This window comes from Chelonoidis abingdonii, chromosome 19 (genome assembly GCF_003597395.2).
Source record: "Chelonoidis abingdonii isolate Lonesome George chromosome 19, CheloAbing_2.0, whole genome shotgun sequence".
Taxonomy (NCBI): Eukaryota; Metazoa; Chordata; order Testudines; family Testudinidae; genus Chelonoidis; species Chelonoidis abingdonii.
Genome location: NC_133787.1, coordinates 38,716,432 through 38,741,391, shown reverse-complemented (window position 1 = coordinate 38,741,391; position 24,960 = coordinate 38,716,432). Strand labels below are relative to the sequence as shown.

The window sequence follows — 24,960 nt, the reverse complement described above, 5'->3', positions numbered from 1 at the left end:
CCTGGCCCAGCCCCGCGGTCCCCTCTCCAGCATGATTCCCCTTCTCCAGCCCGGGGCCCACCTGCGCGTGGCCCCCTCTCCAGCCCTGGCCCACCCTGCGGTCCTGTGCTCCCGCCCTGGCAATCTTCTGATGCCTTCAGAGGAAGGGGGATTAAAAACCCAAAAAGCAACCCGGGCGGTGGGGGAGGAGGAAGTCCGCTTCCAGGACCCTGCAGGTGGCTGGCTGGAAGGCCTGCAGTCGCTTCGCTTCTGTGCCTCAGTTCTCCTCGGGTGGCGGGGGCTGGCTGAGCCTGCCCGCGCTGGGGTTTTGCAGAGCCCCCGGGCCGCCTCCCGCTTGAAGGCGGGTTTAAAGCCTTCCGAGGCAGCGACGTCGCGCGCTCCCCACCGCCGGAACCGGGCCGGGCCGGGGGCGGGCTGGCGCGGGTGGGGGGGTCGCGCTGCCCAGGGGTGCGTGGCCGTAGCGGGCGGGCAGAAGCGGAGCCGTGCGGGGCGCAGAGTGTCCCGGCCGGCACGCAGCGCAGCCATGGGCGCATCGAGTGTGGCCATGTGGTGCCAACGAGCAGGCGCTGGCGTCCGGCTCAGGTTGATGGGCGGGAGCCCCCGCAGCGGGCGGGGAGAGACGGCGAGCTGGGGGGCCATCGGGGACTTAGGGGAGGGGGAAACTGAGCTGGAGGTAGAAAGGCGGGGGTTGAGATGGAGATTGGGCGGCGGGATCTGAGCGGGGGAGAACTGAGGGCAAGGGGAAGCTGGGGTGGGGTGAACGAACCAAGGAGGTAGGAAGGGGAGCCCCCCTGTAGGAGGGGGTACGGGGGCTGGCAGTCAGGGCAGGAGAGGGGAGGGGGAGGGGATGGGAGGGGTATGGGATGGGCTGTGCAGGGAGCTGGGGGGTAGGTAGTGAGGGCACTAGAAGGCAGGGGCGAGGGAGCTGGGGGAGGGGTACGGGGGGCTGGCAGTGGGAGGGAGTGGGAGGGGTCGGGGGCTGGCAGTGGGCAGGGAGCTGGGAGGGGGACGGGGGGCTGCAGTGGGCAATGGAGCTGGGAGGGGGTATGGGAGGGCTGCAGGGAAGCTGGGGAGGTTTTTAAGGGAGGGCTGGCGTGTGGCAAGTGGAGCTATGGGGTAGGGTTAGACAGGAGTGTTCTCAACACTGGTTCGGGACCCTCAGGGGTCACGAGGTTATAGGGGGTCGTGAGCTGTCAGTCTCCACCCCCAAACCCCGCTTGTGCCTTCCAGCACTTATAATGGGTTTACATATATTAAAATGTTTGTAATTTATCAGGGGGTCACATTTCAGAGGTTTGGCTGGTGGAAAAGGGTCACCAGTATAAAAGTTTGAGAATCAACCTTTAAGATGAAGTCACAAAGCTCATGCTCCAAAACGTCTGTTAGTCTACAAGGTGCCACAGGATTCTTTGCTGCATTATCTGAGTTGTGAGCTCTGCTGTGGTAACTGCGAATTAGACACGCCTAACAAGTTAAAAGAAAGGCCCCAAAACATGCAAGGGGGGAGGGCATTGCATTTAAGGGTCACAAGTCGGGCCATGCTTGGGGAGGGTAAGAGAGGGTTGAAGATGGGGGTGGGGGTAGATTAAGTTACTTATTGAGCCTTGGACCTTTTGGACGTATTTTTTTCTGCTTAGACACAAAAAATCCTGAGGCGTCTGTTAGTCTAAAAGGAACCGAATCCAGTGAACGGATCCTGGCAATGGGGCTGTTTGGTTTGTTCAGCTAGAAATCGTGCCCTACCGCGAGTGCTGCGCGGCAGGGTTAGTCGCCTCCGCTGGAGGCTTGGAGAATGTCAGGGCTGGGTTTGTTTGGGTTTTTAAGCAAGGGAAAGAATGTGATGGGCTGTGCGGGAAACAAGGAAGTTTCTTAAGGTTGGGCCTGCCTCTGAGAGTAGCACGTCCTCCCTTAGACCTAAACCCTCCCTCTGGCTGGCTCTGGGCTTTCATGCCAAATACGCTGGCCCGGGTCAAGTCCAGTGAGTAAAGAGCCAGGCAACTTCTGTCCCTCTGCTCCCACTTCTGACCTGGCTGATGGGAGAGTGCAAAGTGGGCGTCACTGGTGCACTAGCTGGGGCTTTAAAAAGCCACCTCTGGACTGGCTTGACCAGAGTGAGAGCTGCATTCCTGCCCAGGTTGCCATGGACACGTGACCTTCACAGGGGACCACTCCTGCAAAACTGGCCCTGCTTTAGGGCAATGTGAAAATGCCCTGCCAAGCTGCTGCTATCCGGCACATTTAGGGCCCAGCGCCTGTGTCCTCGCTGGGAGGGCCAGCCGGGCAGTGGGGTTTTCTGCTGTGCTCTCGCTGTGTGAGTTGGAGAGGTTCTGACTGTGCTGGTGGCTTCTCATAACACCCTGGGAAAATCCCCCTGCTGATTCCCAGCCAGGGTTTCTCGGTAACCAGCCAAGTCTCTTCCTCCTCTTCCTGGTGAAGAATCCAGCTGGGTTCAGTGCTTGGTCCCTGAGAGGACTCACTTCCGGGCACGTGCCCATGCAGTGATGGTTCCTCTAATATTGGGTTAGTGTAGTCCCTTCAGTAACTGAGGCGATGCCCTCTCAAGGGGCCCTCTCCGCTGATGCCTACGGCTAAGTGCTCCCCGTAACTCTCACCCGAGTTCATCCTTCCTCACCCTCCTGCCACCTCACCCCAACCCTAGCTCCACCCAAGGCCATTCAGTGTCACTTTCCCTTGCAGTGACATGTGCCCGCCCCAGCGTGCCAGACGCAGCTACACATGGTGCCCTCTACCCTGGTGGCGTTCTTACATTTAAATCTGTCCTTCAGCTTCGGTTGAAGGTGGTTTGCAGGTGATTTCTCCTGTCCATGGTGGCTGGCCCAAGTGGAATTGAAACCAGCATAGCCGGGGCTGTGCTGAAATGCCATGGCCAGGCCAGAGGTTGGAGTGTAACTGACCAAACAACGGCGTTTGTGGCGGCTGACTCCCTGGTGCAAAGATCAGCTCTAATGAGTGTCCAACTGACCTGGCTTGAGCCCCAGAGTGTGTTTGCATTGTTATTTCTCCTGCTAAATTTGTCGGATGGAAAAAACCCTCTCAGGTTGGGTCCTGTTTCTCGCTCTTACCTCCCTGGGAGAGGCTTTGATTTAAAATCTTGCCCAGGCTCAGTCTGTGGTGTGATACTGGCTGGGGGAGGGAGCAGCAGCAGGGGCAGTTTGAGGCTGTGCGGCGCGTGGGGGGCTTTTTTGCTAATACATGAGAACCGTGTCTCTGTAAACAGACAGAAACAACCTGGCATGGCATGTGGGCGTTCAGTGAATGGCTAGACCTGGTAACAAGGGGACAGAGCCTGTTCCGGGCACAGAGGAGATCAGCTGTTGGGTACCACTAGGACAGAGTGGGGGATGTTCACGCTGATTTATTAACTTCCTCCTCTCTCTTTCCCTTGTCTCTTAGTTCTAGTGACGGGAGGGATTGTGGCGGTAGCCGCTCAGTTCAAAGGGTGGCAGTTTGCTGCCTATGCAATGTATCCTTTTCCAGAACCACTATCTGACCCCAGGCTCCCCAGACATCTCACTGACGAAGATCTCCGGAGGCTGCGTCGTCCTGGCTTTGCTCACCACAGCAGTGGTGTAAAAGGGTGCCAGCTGTCAGGAGGTTGACAGTCTTGGAAAAGCTTTCGCAGTGTCACAAAGTCAAAATGAAGAGATTGGGGTGGGGCATTTCAACTCCTCTCCCCCTCCGGTACTAGAAACCCAAAAGCAGCTGCTTTGGGGCCAGTGTATTGGAACCTGGAAGTGGAACTTATTATAAACAAACAGTGAAACTGACTAGCTGAGTTCCCTGGTTTAGCCATTGAAGTGCCCAGCTGCTGTGGCTGGGTTTGTTATGAGGCTGGGGAATTGTCCACTGGTTAATAACCTTTGTGATTCTGTGTGCTAAAGCAGGGGTCTCCAATCCTCACGCTTCAGGGGCAAACTCCTCTCGTCTCTCCCTTCCCTTCCCCCTGCTGGGATCAGTCAGCTGTTGTTACCCTCTGCCTGTCATTGCTTAGTTGGCCAACATTATGGGCTTTTTCTTATCTCCCTCTGGAACATCAGGCATTGTCCACAGCCACAGGTGGGATCCTGGATTTGATGGGCTGATCTGGACTGGCCAGCCCTAGGCTGCTGCAGCTGGCAGCAGAAGTTCCCCAGGGTGGATGCTGCAGTCGAGGTCCCATCCAGGCAGCAAACGCAGGAGGGAGATGGAAGAAGGCTGCTCTTGACCCCGTGGGCTATCGTGGGTCTGTGCTGCACGTTATGGGCTGCTCCAGTTAGGCTGCGTAGACCAAGGGGGTGGGGGTGCTAAGAAGCTATTTTCCTTGACTGGCCCTCTCAGAGCAGCTGGGGTCTTCATCTGCTTGCTGGAGTACCCCCGGGGGAAGCGTAAAAAGGGCTCCACCATGGAGAGATGGTAAGTACTCCCCCGCCTTCACCTCCAGCTGTGTGTGTGGGGGCGGTGATCTTGCAAAGGGGATTTTCTGGCTTTCAGTCCAGACCCAAATTGACACCTCATGTTGCAGCCCCTTCTGGCAATGGAATGGCATGGAAAGCAGAGGCAATATGCTCAAAGCTGAGGAGAGGAAATGGTGTCTTAAGCCATGGAGAAGTAACCAGTGGAACTCACTGCAACATGATATTGAGGCCAAGAGTTTAGCGGGGTCCTAAAAAAGGGATTTCAACATGGGCAGTCTTGAAAAGAGCAGTCGTAGTTAGATTAGATTGGATCAAACCCGATAAATCCTCATGCTTCAGGGCATTAGCCAGCAATTCACTGACAAGGGTTAGGAAGGAACTCTCCCCTGTGGACGGGGTGATCTTTAATGCCCGCCATGGAGTTTCTCATCCCTTCCTCTGAAGCAGTTGGTGCTGGTGAAAGGCACGTTATTGGGCTAGCTGGACCTTAGGTCAGATCCAGTCTGGTAATTGCTATGTTCTTCAGGCCTAGAAGGGCCAAAATGTGTCTCCTCCTGCTCCAACAGGAGAATGTCCGAGCGGTATGGGGGTAATGACACATGGCTGAACAGCTTTATTCTGCCAGCAGGATGGCGTGCTAGATAAGGTCTCACCCTGCCAGCAGTGGGGAGTTTCCATGGCAGTGAAGCATGGCTCGGCTGGGGTTAAAGGCCCAAAATGCAGCCATGGCCCTGAATTCATGGCTGGAGGGACTCTGAGGGGGTTTGGAGAGGAAGTCGTAAGGGAGCTGGAGTGGCTGAACTGGGCTTGTGTCTCTGGGTATCACAGCCCTGTAGCCTCATGTCCAGGGTACTGACCCCCTCCATAGCAGCAGGGCTTTTCCCTGTCACATTGCAGTTCAGATCCCCAGAGCGCCAGGGGCTGCAGGTCATTGCCTGTTTGCTGGTCGTTGGTGATCAGGTGGGAGGAGACTCCTGCGCTCCCACAAGGTTTTCCACTGCCTGGGTGAGCATGTTAGATCCAGATCAGGATAAAGGGAGCAGAGAGAGGGGCACGACACAGGGCAGACTGGGGCATGTGATTGGGAGCAGAGGGAAGGCTGCCCTCTGTGTCATGTGCCCCATCCTCTGTGGGAATCCCATGCCTTTCTGACCCCCCTTCCCTCTGTGCGCTCTCTCTCTCTCCACCCCATGCAGTGGCCAGAAGTACTTGACAGCCGTGGTGAAGGTTTTTGGGCCGATCACTAGGAATTACTACGTCCGGGCCATCCTGCATGCTGCGTAAGTCATGTGTGTGTTTCTCGCAGCCCGGGCTGTCCTCTCCACTGCCAGCTCCTACCCGGGGTTACATTTAACCATGTCTCAGTACACACATGCCTGATCCCGAGTGAGACCCAGCCCGGCTTGGATCGGGTGGTGGCACTGAGAGGTTGTGCATAGCCAGAGGGGATGGCTTCTGTCCGTAAGCACCAGATTTGAAATCCCTCATCCCATCTCACCATGGGGTCAGATCCCCATAGGGTCAGTGTAACTGTCACCCTTCCAACATCGATCTGAGCCCACGACTGCTCTGGGTGAATGAGAGCGCCTGTGTGCACTGTCCCAAGACTCTCTGTTTTTAAGCAGTGGTTCTCCCATGATCTGGCCCAAAGTTTTCCCGTTCCCCTACTGTTAGGCAACACAGAGTGTCACCGTGGGCTGCTGCCCTCCACCCCAGAGGTGGCTGCATTTCAGTGGAGCTGTGTGCGTTGCATGGAGTTTGGGATGTGCTCAGGGGATGAAAGTAACTTACAGCACTTACCGGTACTGCCGGAGTCCTGAGCGGGGCATGACCTCATCTGGAAGAGATGTGGCCTCTCAAGATTTAAAGGCCCGGGGAACTAGCTGTGGCTGGGAGACCCAGAGCCTTTAAATCAACCAGGGGTTCCCAGCTGCAGAGGTGGCTGGGAGCCCCCCAGGGCTCAGGGGCGAATTAAAGGGCCCGGGGCTCTGGCCGCCAGGGGGAACCCCGAGCTTTGCGGGGCTGCGGCAGGGATTTAAAGGGACCAGAGCTCCTGCTGCTGAGGGAAGCCCGGAGCCCTTTAAATCCCTGCCCCAGCCCAGCCGCCAGAGCCATGGCTGGGATTCAAAGGGCTCTGGGCTGCCATCAGCGACGGGAGCTCTGAGTCCTTTAAATCTCAGCCGCGGCCAGGATTTAAAGGGCTCTGGGCTGCCCGCAGCTGCGGGGAGCTCTGAGCCCTTTAAATCTTAGCCGCGGCCAGGAAGTCAATGTGGTGGAAATCTTAAATCTTAGCCCCATCGTGGAAGTCGATGCGGTCCAGCACGGTCTACTCGCTCTTGCCGGTACGCTGGACCGGACCGGCTTACTTTCATCTCTGACTGTATGTATGTGTATGTGTATGAATGTGTCACAAACAATGCAGCTGCAGCCTGCCACCGACAAGCAGCGACCCCAGCAACCGGCCTTTGTGGGCTGCTGCCTGTAGAGAGCCAGCAAGTGCTGCTGGGCTGGGTCTGCCAAGGAGTAAGTAACCAAGGCAAAAACCACAGCCAGCCAGCCAGAGAGGAAGCTGGGGGGCGAGGGGAAGTCAGGGGTGAATGAAGGACAACTGGAATAGCCTTCATGAAATATACAAGATATTTAGAGAAAGTTTTATCAATTTCAGCCTCTTCACTCTGCAGGGAGGACAAAACAAAAAGAGATCTGAGATTGCACCCGATGTCCTAAGGACATTTCAGGTGTTTAAATCAATATATGAAGAGGGTGGATTGGAATGAAAACTACTATTTCTTTCAAAAGAGGCACAACAATTTCCCTGAATATTCAGTTTTCCCCTCCAATCCCTTTGTGGTTTTGTCTATGGGGCTATTTGCTTTCCTGGTGATCTTTAGTTGCTTAGCAAAAATTGCTTTGCCCAAATAAACCCTATCATCATGACACACTTTCACACATGTTCTCCAATGGTTTTTGTTGTTTGTGTTTTTTAAACAGGTAACACTTCAAAGAGGATCTGCAAGCCAGTTTGGACATCACAAACCACTGACTCTGCTGGGGAGGGAAATGGATAGATTCGAACTTGAAATGGGTTCCTGATTTTGATTTGTGTTTAGGAGATTCCCATCATCCCGGCGGGCCAAAAAGAACTGCCCTTGCCAGAGTCCACAACCACCCAACAACAACTGGATGAAGTTAAACAAGGATGCCAGAAACGTCTCCTAACTCTGGGGCACTGAAACTGCACAGGGAACAGCTGAGTTTAAATTGTTCTTTTGCAGGCAGCAGCAGCAGGCATCTCAGACCAGTTCCATACTGCAAGCTAGAGCCTAGAGGAAAACCTCTGCTGGAGAGAAGGCAGGAAAATGAGGAGGAATGCAGAGCCTGTCGCAGCCTGGGCTGGGAGCGGAGAGGGAGATGAGAAAACCAATGTGACAGGGAATTTTCCCCTTCCCACCTGCTTTATTTTAGCTCTGGAGTTTAAGCTGTGCAGCCAAATGCTTTGTATTTGTTGTGTATATTAGTATTAGAGAGATCCCCTCATCCTCAGCGCGGCCAGAAAAGGATTGCCTCTGCCATGCGTCAAACCCACCCTCCCCTCGACCCCCTTCCCTCAAGCTACTGTGAGTATAATTAACAAGGAGCCAGAAAAACCTAGCCCTGGGGGCTGAACCATCAGGGAACAGCTGAGTTTAAACTATTCTTATGCAGGGAGCAGGCTTCTCTTTCCTTCCCTCAGTCAGTCTCCTTTTCTTACCAGTCCTCCGTACCGGCCCATATCCGCTTACTTTCACCTCTGGTTGTGCTCTGCCAGCCTTCAGAATGGGAAGCATGAGAGGGTTTCATTGATTTTGGGATGGGAAGCCACCCGTTGCTCTCAGCAGGGGTGGTTTCGTATCCGTTCCTGCCTCCTGGATGTCAAACAGCGGGCGTCTCCCCAGCTTCAGTTCACAGGAAGTTTATGTGAACAGACTGCTCCGCCCACTCAGGAATTCTCCCGGGTTGTGTGCGGGGCTTGGGTTTGGTTCTGAGGCTGTGGAGGAGAGTCTGCTCCAATCCCCCAAAGGTTACAGCAGGGAGAATCCAGGAATGGGCAGTGAACTGTTTCTGCTAAACCCACGCTGGAGATTTGGGGTTGGCACCCTACCCAGCCTGTCCCTGTGCCCCCTGTGCCAGGCGCCATCTCCCCCATAGCAGAGAGGCTCTTTCTGTCTCTCCAGCCACAGAGAGAACCAGGGACTTGACTCACCAGCTGAGGAAACATTAGATTTCTGGGTAAACGAAAGCCTGGATTCTGCGGGATGCATCAGAATCCACAGAGAGAACCAGCTCCCCGGTACGCTACCCACAGACCTTTGCTTCCCCCTTGCCTTACCCACAAACCTTTTGCTCTTAATTTATTTGGAGGCTTGTCTTAAAAGGTTTTGGTTGGAGTTAAATCTTGCTCTCTCTCAGTCTTGCAGTGCCTGCAGGTTTCCTGTTATCCACCATTCTGGGCACGGCATGTTTGGGCATAGCAAGTGCCATCTATTTATTGGTAAGTACCCAGTGCTGTCACCTCATCTACCTTCTTAGCCCTCTGGGGGCTTATTCCTACAGAGCAGGCACTTGGGGGCTTGGTTTTCTCAGAATGGCACCAGGCAACATCTGTCTTTCTACTCCCCCTGCATGTTTCATGCCTCTACTCATCTTTTTTCTGCTTTAACCAGGAATATAGTTGACAGGAATTTATTTGCCCCCTCTCCCCCCGGTGGTGTGGTCTAGTGGTTAGAGCATGAGAGAGGCAGGACTCTTGGGTTCCATTTCTGGGTCTAGTGATTAGAGCAGGGGACTGGGGCTCCTGGGTTTGTGTCCTAGCTGCCACTGCTTCTCACCGGATCGGTGCGTGCCTCAGTTTCCCCATCAGTAAAGTGGATGGTGTTTAGCTACAGGCCCCCAGGAGGGGTTAATTAGTTAATTTCATACAGAGCTGGCAGGGTGTCAGGTGGAAGGTAGGAGATGCAATAGCCTCCTTTGCTTTCCCTAGGTCTGAAGGAGAAGTTTCTCTGCCAGGCGCTGAGTGCCCCCTGCTGGCTAACTCGAATGCTGAGCGTTCTGGGTCCCTAAAAACCTCCCGGGTGCATGGAGTTAGGTTGGCCAGCAGAGGCGCCCGTTGTGTGAATGGGAGATGGTGGGGGGTGATAGCTCTGTGACAGGTTCCTAACATCATTGCTTCTGCTCTGGGCCTGAGGGAGGCTCTCTGGAGAGGGGCTGGGGAAGGAGTGACTTGGCTCTCACTGCCCTGTCGGGACTGCTTTGCAGGCTGCAATCCGTGGCGAGGAGTGGAACCCCATCGAGCAGAAGCCCCAGGAGCGGCCGCAGGTGGGAGGAGGCACCATCAAGCAGCCCCCAGCTATGCCCCCGCCACGACCACCCGCAGACGCACGCAAGAAGCAGCCAGCAGAGGTGGCCAGCCAGGAAAATCCCATCCCGGTCACTGTTGAGACAGAGTAACGCGTCAGCCCCGTGCTCTGCCTGCAGTCGGGCGCCCCCCCTGCCAGCTCTGTAGCCTGATGCCCCCTTCACAGAGGCTCCCTCCCAGGGTCCAGCCTGCTCCCCATCCCCCCGGACAGCCAGTTCCCTCTCAGCTCTAGAGCCTAGTCCTCTTCCCGTCACCCCTTCACACTACAGCCGACTCAGGACCCCCTGGCATCACAGAGCCCAGCAGCCTTGGTGCTCCTTTGCACAGTGGAGGGCTGTAGGGCCCACTCTGCCCACTGGGGTATGTGGGGGTTGGGGGCGACTGTCTCCTGCTGGGCCCCTTCCCTGTACGGGGACGTGGTCATGCTGAATGACGTCACTTCATTGGATTGTCTCCTTTTGATACCGTAATAAAAGAGTGAAGCAGTCTCTGATCTCGCTGCATGGGACGGGGCTGTGGCTGGCCGGGGCGCGGGTTGGGAAGCCAGGCAGGACCCCCCAGGCCTTGCATTTTCCACCTCACCTTGTTGTTCTGTCGGGGTTGAGATGCCCGGACCCTGCCCCATCCCCCTTGGGTACCAGTGCATCCTGTCCGCACCTCGTCTGCATTTCCTCAGGCGCCGGCTGCTGTTGGCATGGCCAGCCTCAAAGCACGGGTTACAAGGAGAGCCCCTTTCAGCCAGCCAGGGCAGTTCCGGGGGCAAGATCTTCACGGACAACCCAGGGTCACTCGCTCCCCTGGCTCTGGCTTTGCCAGCAGGGTGTGGGGAGCAGGGGTGGGGTGCTGGCTGCTGGGGGAGGCCCAGCGTCCAAGGGGATCTCTGCGGGAGGGAGGGCTCCTGTAGGCAGGGGGTGCTGGGAGGAGGTTGAGTGTGGTTCCTGCATGGGGTGTGTCTCTCACCCAGCTCCAGGCCCACTCTCCTTCTCTGCTGGCTGCCTGATAGGGCTGGGGGGTGGGTGGGGAGGCAGAGAGTGGGGTGGGGGCTGGTGCTGGGATGGGAGTCAAAGAGCCAGGTCAGGGGAGGAAGGGGTCCTTCCTCAGCCCCCTGCGAGGAGAGCGCCAGAAGCAGCGGGGCTTCCCCTGGGGCCTGAGCAGGGTTTGGCGGGGGGGTCCCCCAGCCCCAGGCACTCGTTGGGGCTATGCTGCGGGTAAGGCTCCAGTCTGGTTGAATTGGTGCTGCAGTTGGTGGGTCTGGGCTGCAGAGGTGCTGTGGCTTGCTGCTATTCAGCCAGGGCAGCACCAGCTGTGAGGGCAGCAGGAGCTGAGATGGGGCAGGGGGGTGATGTGGGGAATGGGGGGGGGGGACAGGTGCTAGGATTTCCCCCATCCCAGGTGGGCAGCACAGGTCTGTGGAGCCCAGGCCTGGGCGAGGCCTGGTTTGGCCAGCAGTGAGGATGTGGGGGTGAGGGGTCGGCTGATGTCCTGTGGGCCCAGGACGGATGGGCAGTAGGAGCCGTGGAGGGGAGGGCAGCTGGCCCATGGTCCCTGAGGGCCAGTAAGCTCCCATGTGGGGCTCGTGTCTGCATGGGCATGGCTGTGCTAGCCCCTGGTTGCTACGTTCAGATGGGGCACTGACCGGCTAGCACAGCGCAACCGCCTTGGGCACTTCGGGCTGGGGAGGGGGGCAGTGGATCCCCCCCACAACCTTGGGTCAGCACTGGTGTCCGGCAGGTGAGCAGCACTGCAGCCCTGGAGGAAATGAGCCAGGTTTCCTTTCTCATCCCCCAAGGCAGCTAGTGTCTGCTCTCCTTGCATCAGACTAAAATTAGTGCCCAAGCCATGACTCACCCCAGGTTCCCCGCTGGGGCCTAGCCTGTCCTCCCCTTGTCCAGGCAGGGCTGGCCTGGAACAGCTCTGTATCCCGTTCCCTGACCTCAACCCACTCACACCGCTGCTATTTCTGCCAGCGCTCCATGCTGAAGTGGCACCATTGTAAATGTCAGGGTTGCACCAGGCTGGTTGCATCATGGCCTGGATCATGGCAGGAAGGGCTCGCGCAGCAGTTGTTGTGCCAGAGCTGGTGTGCCAGGGGTTTGGGCTGTGCCCCACGCAGCACGGTGCCGGCACTGTGGGCTGGCCACACACCCAGCCACCGTCCTGCGGCCCCGTCGGCTCTGCCTGGGGGGTACCTGCCCCTGCCTCAGAGCCGCGCACCCAGCCACCGTCCTGCGGCCCCGTCGGCTCTGCCTGGGGGGTACCTGCCCCTGCCTCAGAGCCGCGCACCCAGCCACCGTCCTGCGGCCCCGTCGGCTCTGCCTGGGGGGTACCTGCCCCTGCCTCAGAGCCGCGCACCCAGCCACCGTCCTGCGGCCCCGTCGGCTCTGCCTGGGGGGTACCTGCCCCTGCCTCAGAGCCGCGCACCCAGCCACCGTCCTGCGGCCCCGTCGGCTCTGCCTGGGGGGTACCTGCCCCTGCCTCAGAGCCGCGCACCCAGCCACCGTCCTGCGGCCCCGTCGGCTCTGCCTGGGGGGTACCTGCCCCTGCCTCAGAGCCGCGCACCCAGCCACCGTCCTGCGGCCCCGTCGGCTCTGCCTGGGGGGTACCTGCCCCTGCCTCAGAGCCGCGCACCCAGCCACCGTCCTGCGGCCCCGTCGGCTCTGCCTGGGGGGTACCTGCCCCTGCCTCAGAGCCGCGCACCCAGCCACCGTCCTGCGGCCCCGTCGGCTCTGCCTGGGGGGTACCTGCCCCTGCCTCAGAGCCGCGCACCCAGCCACCGTCCTGCGGCCCCGTCGGCTCTGCCTGGGGGGTACCTGCCCCTGCCTCAGAGCCGCGCACCCAGCCACCGTCCTGCGGCCCCGTCGGCTCTGCCTGGGGGGTACCTGCCCCTGCCTCAGAGCCGCGCACCCAGCCACCGTCCTGCGGCCCCGTCGGCTCTGCCTGGGGGGTACCTCAGTGCGGCCCTCTGGCAGCTATTGTACTGGGGCTTGGGTGGGCTCGCTGCTGCCCACCCCCGCCCTCCCGACTGCGTGTGCCCCCGCCCCACTGGCTGCAGCCTCCTGGTGTTCCTGGTTAGACACACACAGTTGTGTGGGAGCCCTGCCTTAGCCACCCTGTAACAGCATCACAGGCGTGCTTGCAGGAGCCCCACAGCAGGTTAGTCTACACCCGGCGGTTCGGGGGGTGGGGGTGGGGGGCAGAGGCTGCTTCATATCCCTACTCCCCTGCAAACGGAGGGCGGCAAAAGCCCCAGGGCCCTCCCAGCTGCCTGCCCTAACCTTGGGCTGAGTCATGTGGGAGGCTGCCCCACGCCCCCGCCCCCAGGGTCCTGCGGGCGCTGCAGCCCATGCCTGTAGGTGAACTATGAGCCCCCCCGCCCCATGGGCAACCCTGGAGTGGCGGCGGGGTGGGAGGACATCCTCTGGCTTCGTGCCATGCTCTGGGGCGTGCAAGTTGGGCCCGCTGGGAACGAGGCTGCGCAGCGACAGACCCAGAGGCGCCATGTGACTTTAAGGGTCTATGATGTGCAGTGGCTGCTGAGCAGGAGTCTGATTCTGGGATTTAACCACTGAGGTGTCAAGTGCCTAATGCCCTTTGGACTCTAGCCCTAACAAGACAAACCTGATTATTCATGCCAGTGACAGTGAGGCTTGCATGAAGTTCCCCAAGACCTGACAGCCGGGTACTAAGCCATTCGAGGCAAAGTGCTGCATGGTACGTCCTAGCGCCTTCTCCCCCTGTCACTTAGACCAGCACTGCACCAGGGTTGGGTCCATCGCCAGCAGACACTTCACAGCAACATGGTCCAGTGTGTAAACCATGCCAGACGAAAGGGCCCCATGATCCATTCAGGGTAACGGTGCGACCATGCTTGCCGCAGTCTGGCCCTGTTCTGAGTCAGCGGCACAAACAGAAATAAACTCTAGAGACTTTGGCAATGGCAAAACACGCGTCTCGTGGCCTTTTCTACAGCATGCAGCTGGCCCTTTGCGGCTCTGCTCCCAGCACGCCCGCCTCCTGCACGGGGAAGCCTGGGTACGCATGCTGTTGCACTCCCGTGGCGTGCTGGTTACGGGGCCTGCTTTTGACAAACGTGTGCCCCTCAAAGGGGCACAGAGCCAGGTAATAAGGGTGAGGGAGCTGTGGCATTGGTCAAACATGGCTGGAAGCTCTGGGCTGGCAGGTCAGCCACACCAGCTGGTGCTCTGGACTCTGACACGGCCTGATATGGAGCGCAGGCTCTGGACTTGGCTAAAGCATGTCGCCATACAGCCACCGCAGTAATTAACGTAGTGGAGCACAGCCACACTTGCTCCGTCTGTTGGCAGTGTGCACCCGCCCCCCCTCCAAGAACAATGACATGGGACAGCAGTGAGGAGAGGGGGGGGCTGGTCCATTCGACACCGCTCCCCCCCGCCTCCCGGCGCCAAAGCTGTCAGCTAGACACCAGCTCACAACTGGACCTGCTCACCCCAACAGCCTGAGCTTCTCAGCTGAGTGTGGGCTCAGAGCTGTGAGCCCTTCCCTCCCCCCACTCGCCGGCGCTGCTCCCCCACCCCCATGCCAGGCCTGGTACTGCCAGCCCAGGCTTCCATTTCATAGCAGGGAGTGTATTATTTCTGTCCCTTAGTGGGAGGCAGTAGCAGGGGCTGGGGAGTGCTCACAGCTGTGACCCCAGCACCCCACTGACAGCTTGGGCTGGCAGTGCCAGGGCTTGGGGGTGGGGGTTGAGCCCTCTTGGGCCTGACCACCAACCACCGATGTAAGTCACGCAGGGTCTACGTAGATGCTGCGTCGTCCTGCCTACACCAATGTGACAGTGACACAGTAGCATCGTGATGTCAGTGTAATGGGCCACTTACTTCGGCGGCCGCAGCATCGCAGTGGACGTGGCCATAACTAGGGTGCCATAAGGAGCCTTTCGGTGCCCGAACGCTGTAATGTAGCCCCCCTCCCTCCCCCAGCTGCACCATGTCATGCTTGTGCCATATGAGGCCGCTGGCGAAAAGGCACGGGCGCAAGATAGGCCAGGAGGCCAATAGTGGGCTTGGACAGGAGCACATGAGGGAGGAGAAGCCGGAGCAGGTGCGCACGTGTATCAGGTGAGGGGTCAGCGCTGGGCTGTGGGCTCAATGCACCGATGAAGGACAGCCTGACCCAGAGCCCTGCTGCCCTTTCCTGAGGGCCTAGCCCAGGTGTCGGGCTCACTGTTTTGCGCCCCCACAAACACACACACACGGTCCAGCTCGTCCTGGGTGGATTGGCCCAACCCTCTCATTAGGGCATTCCCTAATTAGGCCGGAGTTCCAGCACGCTAAGCTGGGCCTGTCTTTCCTCACCTTGTTCATCAGGCACGGCCCTCAGGTGGCTTCTGGAACCCCTTTCGTTTGGCCTGAGCCAGCTCTCTCCTTTTCATACCCCTCCTGTCCCCACTCACCGGCATGGGCTGGTGCAGCCAGAAGCATGTGCCAGCAGCTGAGCTCACGCTCTGGGTAGAGGTGCTAGACCCGCCTCCCCCTCAAATGACAACAGCGGTTCTCCAAGTCACCCCAAACCTCACTGATGCCCTCTTGGGCCGCACAGCTGAGTGCCGAACTCTGCCCAGCCTCGCTGCAGGGCGGTGGACTGCGCTGCACTCCCAGAACTCAGTGCGGTGGCCACACTCCCTCTTGCACTTCCCATGCTTTGATGGGGGCAGAGCAGGGTTGCACCAAACCTCATTGATGCCCTCTTGGGCAGCACAGCTAAGTGCTGAACTCTGCCCAGCCTCGCTGCAGGGTGGTGGGCTGCGCTGCACCCCCAGAACTCAGTGCGGTGGCCACACTCCCTCTTGCGCTTCCCATGCTCTGATGGGGGCAAAGCTGGATTGCATGGGTCAGCCCCACTGGGCGCTCCTATGCCAGGGGTGTTTTCCCAGCACAATCGCACAGGGGGGCAGCACCTTACCCCAGGGCTGGGCTGCGCTTGGGAGCTGATAAGCATCGCCATGGGGCATGGCCAAAGAGGCACCGCTGCCTGACAGTGTAACAGACAAGGCTGAGCCCTGGACACTTTCCACAGAGAAATCAAATTTTATTGGCTGGTGTTTCTGCTGCTTCCCCAGCCTCCCACACCACAGAAATTACATCAGCGGTTTTCAACAAATCAGCACCATTCCAATCCAGGCAATATTAAACAGCGCGGCTCAACAGTGACACAGCACATGAGACTGGCTTGGCATAAATAATAATAACAATTAGCTCTTATCACACACGCACCAGAATTCTCAATAAATGGAGCTTAAATAAATAGATTTTCCCCTCTGTAGTTTGGAGGGCTGGGGAGGGAGAGCGCCCCCTAGCCACTTTCAAAAGCAACAACAGCAGCTGGTGCAAAAGAACTGGCCCCCGTCTTGGCTCCCGCTGGATGCTGGGCTGGCCCGACGCTGTGGGGACTGAGCACACGTCTGGCCACTTGCTTCGCTTTTTACAAGCCACGGGTTGCTTTTCAAGGGCATGTTGCTGCTCATGGCGGACTACAGGCACTGCCCAGCGCCAGCATGGCCAGAACACCTCACTGATGTCCCACTTGGCGGGCCTGATTTCCAGCGCAAGACTCAGGCTGCGGCTAGTGTGAGACAGACCAGAGGGTTGGATCTGGCACAGTGTTTTGCCAAAGACAATGATTCTCGGTGGAAGAGGCCTAGCGGTGAGCCCCTCCCCACCGGGGAACAGTATCACCGGCATCTCATTGCCACAGCATTACCTTCTCGTGGTTACAAAGGCGCGAGCCCCTCTGCTTCTGGGGACAGCATCTCCCATCAAATAGAAATAAATAAATAACCAATAAATACACAGAACAAATCGGCGTCACGGGTGGCTGGCCCCGACCCCTTTCGGCCCAGCTGAGGGCCATCTGGGCAGGATGCAGCCTTGTACTAGCCCATGGTTTCCTGCGTTGCAGCGTCAAGGGCGGCTGCAGGGGACTGCAGGTCTCCCAAGGGGCTGGGAATGCGCAGAGCACAGGCAGGCTGGGCTCCAGAGCAGGCCTGATCGCCCCATGTCACAGCTTGCTGGCCAGCCAGCGTGCTTGGGTTTGATAGGAAAGTACAGGCGAGTTCCCAGCCCACAGAGCATCTTAAGGCTGCAAAGTGAAGCAGCAAGAACAATGCTAGTCAATACGCACTGCTTCTTGCAGGGCAGAGTTAGGGCTATGGAGGCATCTCCCGCCATTGCTTCGCTGTGCAGCCTTTCCTGCCAGGCTTTTCTGGCTGGAATTTCATATGTTTTGGGGGCTTTTTGTAAAGAAAAATGAGCCCTGGTCTGCTCTCTGCTAGAGAGCACCCCAAGGCAGCACCTGTCACAATGTGTGCAATAAGCAAGGAAGACATGCTTGCCTAGCTCCATATGACCTCTCCTCCTCCCATCCCATGCACCTTCTAGCTACCGTTGGGAAGGAGGCAGGACCAGCTAGGCATGAGGTCTGTAATAAACACAAGAGCATTAGAATGAGCCTTCCAGCAGGCTAGTGGCCTGTGGCTACTGCCAGTTGCTTCAGAGGAAGGAATACATTCCCTCTCGCCTCCCAAGAGATGCACCTAATTGTGCAAAACTCTAGCCAGGAGAAAATTCCTTCCTGACCTTTCTAGCTGACAGCCAGGTGATGCCCTGAAGCATGAGGATTCACAGTTCTTTTCACTGCATTTCCAGCTTGCAAAGTACCTGCAGCTCAACCTTGGCAGCTTATGGTTTGGATTTCAGGATCACCAGGTGGCAGGCTGAAATTCAAATCCCAGGACAGCTAGCTGGTTGGGCGGGTCCCGCTAGGGAGAGGGAAACGGTTCCATAGGGCCTACAAGTGAAATAAATAGTAAGTGCTTTAAAACAAACATACTGGTCGGTGTGACATGGTCACAGTAGGGGGTCTGAGGTTAAGATGCTGGAAACCAGCTGGCTCCATGGGAGCTCAGCTGCTCCAGCACCTGTCACGTGCTCAGCCGCTGGACCTGGGGAGGACACAGGTGCAGCCGACTGGCACCTTGATGTAGTCCACCTCGAAGGCAAAGGTCCCAGGGCTGGCATCGTGCGGGCACGGCTTACGGCGAAGCACCATCATAGTCTGGTGCATGGGCACAGAGTTGAGTGAGGATGTCTCCTGGCCCGTCTTGACGTCGATGCAGCCGGCGCACAGGCACTCGGCGAAGGCCAGCTTCTGCGGGTAGCGGTTCTCATCCTCGTCGATGCTGCGGGAGAAGAGAAGAGTCACGCCATGCTCTGGGCAAGGCAGAGTTAAATGCAACCCCCATCCCCGCTGGCGGCAGCCTCCCTGGCTGCCTTGCCATGCTTTGAGCTCAGGTGGTGCCTTAACAGTGAGCCAGAAGCATGAACTACCCCTTCCTGTGTGACTTGGGGGGGCACAGAAGCTTGCTACCCTCCACCTCCCATTGATGTCAGTGAGAGCACTGGGTGCCCAGCTCCAGAGCAATGTTTCCAAGCATCTCCATTCACCCAGCTCTGTCTCAGATGTCCTGCATGCCCTTGGGCAAGTCACTTAGCATCTCAGGGCCTGGCCTGTACAATGCTGACAATCTCTCACAGGGCCACATGAGGATAACTACATGAGATGCGCTGGGGACAGGGCCATGGAAGTACCTTCAGTAGATAGTTCCACATTGCTGCACCATCTGGGGAGTCGTTCGGGGCTATTTAAGGCCTGTTTCTACTGGATGGACCCAAGGAAACAGTTTCGATGAACATTTGGGGACTCAGTTTCCCCATCTGTGAAATGGGAACAGTAATACCTCCCTCCCAGGGCAGGAGGAGCGAGAGTAGTTAATGGTGCATCAGTGCTAAGCACCAGGAGGGGAGTCCAACCCTGTTCTGGCTGCAGGACCGGCGCCAGGGTTTCTCGTGCCCTAGGCGCATGGCCATTTCGCCACCCCCGTACGCCGCTCCCGTGGTTCCGGTGGAGCTGACGCAGACTTTTCTGCAGAAGGTCCCTTGGTCTGCGGCTCCAGTGCAGCTGCCGCAGCCGTGCCTGCAGGAGGTCCACCAGAGCCGCACGGGACCAGCAGACCGTCCGCAGCCATGCCTGTGGCAGCTCCACCAGAGCCGTGGAACAACGGACCCTCCGCAGACACAACTGCGGCAGGTCCACCGGAGCCGCCTGCTGCCCCCTCCGGCAAAATGCCGCCCCCCCAATAATGCTGGCACCCTAGGCAATTGCCTAAGCTGCTTAAATGCAAGCTCCGGCCCTGCCCAGGCTGCAGGGGATGGCAGAGGTGTAAACAATCAACAGGTCTGTTCTGTGATTCTCTTGCAGAGATTTAACAGCCGGGGAGATTTGGTCCAGGGCCACAGTGGAGGGTGAGTAGCTGAGACCTGAGCCCAGGAAAGCTGAGCTCACTAGCCCGCACGATCCCCACTCAAGCCTGCTAGACCCAGAATGCTGCCGGTATCACTGCCTAGGGTTCCTCCCCATGCAAACCCTGCCCAGCCAGGGCGGCCCATGCCTACCGATATCTCCAGGGAGAGAGGGAGCGCTCGTTGGGCTCGCTGTTGACGATAGCCTGGAGCTGCAGAGCCGGGCACCCATCTACTTGGCGCTTGTGTCTCTGGCCTCCTTCCTGCTGCATCTTTTCCAGGTGTGGAACTAGCTGCACGGGGGCGTATCGGTCCCACTTCATGGTCCTGCTCACAAAGTGGGTGGGCAGCTCCCCAGCCTGCAGCTGCTCCTGGCTGAAGCAGTGGTGGTGGTGGTGGTGGCGCTGGTGATCCTTTGCCCGCTTCTGGGCTTGGCCGGCTGGCAGCGAGAACAGGAGCAGGGCGCACAGCACCCCCTGATGAACAGAGATGGGAGAAGATAAGTGCATGTAGCCAAGTAGCCTTTCCAGGAGGGACATCCTGCAACAGCCCAGGGGAACACCTCCAGAAAACGCACTCCCCGCTGCAATCATTGCCGGCTTCCCTGTGAGCCTGACGCCTGGGGCAATACAGTCCCATCCCCCCAGGCCCGGAGAACAGTCACAGCTGCCATTACATTTTATCTACACAAACATCTACACAATGGACTGTGCATATTCCCCCAGGCCTATACAAACATACAGGCCCCCTCCCCACACAAACACGCAGCTTACATATGTACCCCACACCTCTACACACACAGAGCATATATATGTACCTAGATTGCTCTACACAAACATAATGTACATACGCACATCCCCCCGCCATGCACACACACTGATCTACACAAACATAATGCGTATATATGTACACACACCCTGCCATGCACACACAGAGCTTCTCTATGTACACGCACCTCTCGCCACAGTGTGTGTATCTACATACACACACAGAGTTCTACACAAACCTACAGTGTGAGCATAGCCTGCTATGTACCCACCCACCCACGCTAAGTCCGCTTAACCCCTGACCCTCGTTGTCATTGACCACTGCCTCGCTCACAGTGTGCCAGGAGAGCTGCACTGGCATGGGTGCCAAGCCTGCCCAGGCATTGCGAATCCCTTGGCTGAGGGCTGGCAGAGGCAGCCGCCTTACCACGCTGGCTGAATCCATGGAGGAGTGGGAAGACCAAGTGGCTTGGAGCAGGTGATGCAGGCTGGGGAGCGTCTTCGCTCCCTTCTCTCTGCTGTGGCTCTCCCTAGGCTGGCAGCTCCTGCCCTCAGGGGTGGTAGGTGCAGTGACAGTGGCCAGGTCTCTTGCTGCCTGAGTTTATATAGTGACCTGTGGAGGTGATGTACACACACCTGGAAACTCCAAACTCTCATCCTCGCTTCCTCCTCCCATTTTACCTCAGCTACTTCCTCTTGGGCTGGAGCAGGATAGCAGCTAATTGAGTGTAAGAGTCTTTTCCTTTATTCTGCAATCTGTTAATCATTGGCTCAGCACCTTAGGGGTGAGGTGGCCCAGGACAGGCTGGTGGGGTGAGGGCGGGGGGGAAGTCCTTTTTACAGGCTGTCACCTCATTGCTATTCCCCACTTGTGGCTCTTTCATCTCCCTCTAGAGCTTGACCCAGGGACCAAGTGTTTGATTCGGGAAGATACGCCCCTGCTGAGCTCGCGGGGTGTGTGTGTGTCCCAGGGCTCATTTCCCCCCCTGACTTTGGAGACTGTCACTTGGGACTAGCTGTCTGACTCTCCGCTAGGGCTGGTGGGCACGCAGAGCAGAGGGGTCTGGGTTTGTGTTTGTATGGGTGAGTGCCTGGTTGGGTGGCACATTTGCCTCAAGGATGAGATGATGCAGGATCTGCTCTTCTTACAGACGAAACCTGCCCGAGGGGAACCCACTTGGCATTACAAAGGCAGCAATAACCCGTTTGCATCAGGCCTGCCTGTTCATGCCCAGCTGTGACCCGTCCCTGGGGCAACACTCTCAGCTGCTCGGTAGGCATCAGAGTTGGCAAAGGGAGCCAGTCAGCTAATGCCGCTGTACAGGCCTCATCCGGGACGCTCAAAGCGCTGCACAGATGGGGAAACTGAGGCACAGAGCAGTGACTTGTCCAAGGTCATGTGGAAAGTTAGTGGCAGAGGCTTGGCAGCTGCCAAGACCCAAGGTGGGACAAAGCCTCAACATGCAGGAAGGGTCAAAATCCTTACAGGACTGGCGGATCCAGGCTGCTGCTAACCTGAACCTCGCATTGCTGCAGTCGGGCATGCACGGTGAGGACGCCAGGCTGCCCCCATGAGAGAGGCTGTTGAAAGTGTGTGGGGAGGTCGACTTCCCCCTCTGCTGGCGGCTGGCGACGCGAGAGATGAGGCGGGAGTGGGGCACTGCCACATGCCTCAAAGGAGCCCTTAACCAATGGCTGGACCAGGCCTCATCTCTTCAGAGAAGCCCCCTCCCCAAAGATAATGCATTGAGGCCTGACATGTGGCCCAGGCCGTGATGAACACGTGTGGCCTGGCTGATCTAGGGGGCTCTTGTGCAGCACCGGGCGATGCTGGAGAGATGGGGTGCGTCTCCCCCCCACCCCCAGCGCAGCTGGGGAAGGGTTAACATGCAGCCCAGCCACTATTGGGTGAAACGTTAACCTGCAAAGCAGGCGCTGAACTTTCGGCTGGAGGATCACGGGTTCCCTGCAAACCGGCCTTACCAGGTGTTGTTGACAGCCGGCTCCTTGCCACAGTGCGCTGGAGTCAATAGCTCACTGCAGCTGTCACATGCTCCCACCCGCTTCGCCCTGGATTGAGGGAAAACCCCCCACGCTGCATTGCAGCTTGCTGGGCCATGCTGGACTGAGGGAAAACCCCGGCGTGGCAACTGCAGCTTGCTGGGACCGGCCCCGAAGTCACCGACGGCTGGGAGGCGAGCTGGCCTGCAGCCTCGCTGAGTGGCTGAGCCCGGCCCCCTGCTCGGTGACGGGGCGGTACTCAGCAGGAGCCCCAAAGCCATGCGCTGCCCGGAGACTGGGGCTGGGCAGGTACCAGCCCAGCACCCGTGGGTTCAGACAGGGAGGGAGCAGTCCCTTGCTCTGGTGCCCACCAGGGCCACGCGCTGCCAGGGGAAATGCAGAGCTCTCTGGCAGTGGCAGGTTTGTTCAGCGCAGGCCTGGGGCTCTCTGTGCATCCCTGCGTGTTTGACTGCTGGTCTGTCCTGCTCTGGGTAGGCAAGGGGCCAGGGCTGCATATTGAACTGCAGCATTCAGTATTAGGAGCAGTGAGGCATGACCCCCAGGTCCTCCCTCGGCACCTCCTAATGCCCCTCGCGGCCTCCCCTCTGGGAAGCACCAACCCCCAGTTCCATGGCTGGAGGGTGGCTTGGGGGGTGAGGGGGGTGGCAGCACTAGCAGGCGAAGGCGCGGGCAGTCACCCTTCTGTCTTTGTCCTCCCACAACCCCATTTCTCAAACGCTAAATTCTCTGGGACCAAGTCTGCAGCTTGGTTTTTACTGCCCGCTCCCCAGCGGATGTGTCCCTATGACTCTTCTATCCCCGAGCTGGGCTGAGAGAGCTGGACTATCTCCAGCCCCCAAGCAGAGACGAGAGGCAGCCCCTGGCATTGGAGAAGATGCCCCCACCCCCTTCTGCTGGGGAACCAGCCTAGGAGCTATTGCAAAGAGCTGCCCAGCACCTTCATGGCCACCGCTCCTTGCAGGGACTCCCCTGGGGCCTCTGACTGCTGTTCCCCCAGACTGCATTGCAGGCTTCCCTTTCCCACCGCCCCCTTCCATTCCCCTAGGGCCAGGGCCAGCTGCTTGATGCCGAATGGAGTCTGTGCTTCCCACAGAGAGTTGCCAACCCTGGCTGCCAGCAGGGAAGGGGCCGACGCCTGGTCTCTGCCCACTCAATGCTGCGCATGCAGGTAAATTGTTTACAGGAACCCAGACAATAACTGCAGGGGCCTCAGCCTGGGAGAGAGGCAGCAGCTGGCCACAGGAGGGTACAGGGCATAAGCCCCAGCGCTTCCAGCTGGCAGCAGTATCAGGCTCAGCGGGGAGAGAGCTGGCCCTTCGCCCTGTCCCAGTGGCACCGAGCACATCAGAGTGAGCCGGAGGCCACGCACCCCTCGCGTCAGAGCTGGCGATGACGTCCTGTAGCAAAAGGCGCCTTCCTTGGTGGCTGCTGAGCTTGGGAGCTGAAGCAAGGCAAGAAATCCCAAGTTGGGTAAGACAGGAAAGGGCTGACAGGTGACACCTTTCGCCCACACACACGTGAAAGGCCAGCCTGGCGGGACTCTTGGGGGAGTGGGTTTGAGAGAGGTTGCAGGGGCGGCGGTGAAGGGCCAGGGACCCACATACTGGGCATCTAGCAGGGCCTGCATCAGAGCAAACATTAAAACACAAGTCACTGTCTTGCCCCCCGACCTCAGGGCCCGTGGCAGACACACCTCCCCCGTCACGAGGCCCTGGCCCTCTGATAGGGCTCAGTGCAGGCATGAAACAAACGCAGCATGGAAAGAATGTGAAACTCGCCTTTGAGGCGGCCGCTAGCCCAGGGACTTCCCGGCTGACATGCCCTGGTGCAGGAGGCTGGAGCCAGCCAATCCAGGCATTACATGTCAAATGCGGCCTGAAGGGGCACAGGGGAAGATAAGGGAGTTTTGTGGGCAGGAGAGGTGGGGCTCGGAGATTGGGATCTCACTTAATGTAGGAGCAGAGGGTTTCAAAGTCTTTCTGCTGCCGGGGAGCAAGCCAGGGGGTGGAGAACCAGGCTGAGGCCACCCCGTCGGCAGCTCTCTGACAGGGGCAGCTCCGCGTGGGCTGGTCTCTGAGCCACAGCTGGCCCTGGTTGGATTCACTCGCTTCGCGCAATGGAGACAAGGCCGAACCCTGGCTTTAAACTGCTGCTAGGGCTACACGAAGGAGCAAGCGCCGTGGGAGAGACCCAGAAAGGGTTTGGCTCCACTAGGAGTTCCAGGCCTCGCATCAGCAGACTCAGGCTGCTCAGACACGAGGCCTCTGGGCCAAGGGCCACCCCAGGGTGCCGGCCACTCCTGAACAGGGGGGTGGAGCTGCTCCGCTTTGTCTCAACCCCCTTTCAGAAGGCGATACCCAAACAAGCGTCTCCCACCTTTCTGGGGGAGGAGGTTTGCTGCCCCCTCTGCTCTGTGAGCCTTGCTCCCAGCAGTTCAGCGCAAAGGGCCCATATCTGCACCCCTACTAAGGGACTCACTAATCCAGAGAGGCCAGCAAATCTTCACCCAGCTGGCATGCAGCTGCTCACTTCTCTGCACGCTAGCAAACCAATAGGGGAGGGATAGCTCAGTGGTTCAAGCATTAGCCTGCTAAACAGAGGTTGTGAGTTCAATCCTTGAGGTGGCCATGTAGGGATCTGTGGTAAAATCAGAACTTGGCCCTGCTAGTGAAGGCAGGGAGTTGGACTCAATGACTTTCCAGTTCTAGCAGACAGGGGTATATCTCCAGTTTTATATATATATTTTTTAACACCACTGACTACTGCACCATTAACCTCCATGTCTTACCCCCATTAAATGCAATCTTGGGGAGAGAGAGACTGCAGACCTGGAGTTCTAGCTCTGGGTGGAGGGTAAGGGCATTGATCTCTGTGCATTAGAAGAATGTGTGTTCATGTTTCTGAAATGCTGTGGGATCAAGGGCTAGAAAGCGTTACCTAGTATTATTGATGTGCGCACAGAATCAAGCTGACTTTGAGAACCTAATACAAAGTGATCCTTGCAGCTGGTCCCCTCAGAGGCT

The 24,960-nt window shown here is 58.2% G+C and overlaps 2 protein-coding genes across 2 annotated transcripts in view; one reads left to right on the top strand and one right to left on the bottom strand.

Moving 5' to 3' along the window:
• Nucleotides 1-10,294, top strand: part of CYBA (cytochrome b-245 alpha chain) — a 14,867-nt gene extending 4,573 nt beyond the window's left edge. The window contains exons 2-6 of the mRNA XM_032764268.2: nucleotides 3,415-3,484; nucleotides 4,339-4,413; nucleotides 5,612-5,695; nucleotides 8,865-8,946; nucleotides 9,711-10,294. Of these exons, the coding sequence (XP_032620159.1) occupies nucleotides 3,415-3,484; nucleotides 4,339-4,413; nucleotides 5,612-5,695; nucleotides 8,865-8,946; nucleotides 9,711-9,902 (503 nt within the window). The 3' untranslated portion in view covers nucleotides 9,903-10,294. The remainder of the gene's footprint in view (nucleotides 1-3,414; nucleotides 3,485-4,338; nucleotides 4,414-5,611; nucleotides 5,696-8,864; nucleotides 8,947-9,710) is intronic.
• A 7,484-nt stretch (nucleotides 10,295-17,778) lies between these two features.
• On the bottom strand, nucleotides 17,779-20,360 carry IL17C (interleukin 17C). Its single transcript, XM_032764234.2, has 3 exons — nucleotides 20,343-20,360; nucleotides 19,302-19,624; nucleotides 17,779-18,028 (listed from the first exon to the last, which is right to left on the bottom strand). The coding sequence occupies exons 1-3, from the start codon at nucleotides 20,358-20,360 to the stop codon at nucleotides 17,779-17,781; spliced, it is 591 nt and encodes a 196-aa protein (XP_032620125.2).
• Nucleotides 20,361-24,960: the final 4,600 nt, after the last annotated feature.

Coding starts and splice junctions, on each gene's coding strand:
- IL17C (XM_032764234.2), bottom strand. Junction 18,029..19,301: donor CTCTCTCCCTGGAGATATCG/GTAGGCATGGGC, acceptor CTTCTCCCGCAG/CATCGACGAGGATGAGAACC.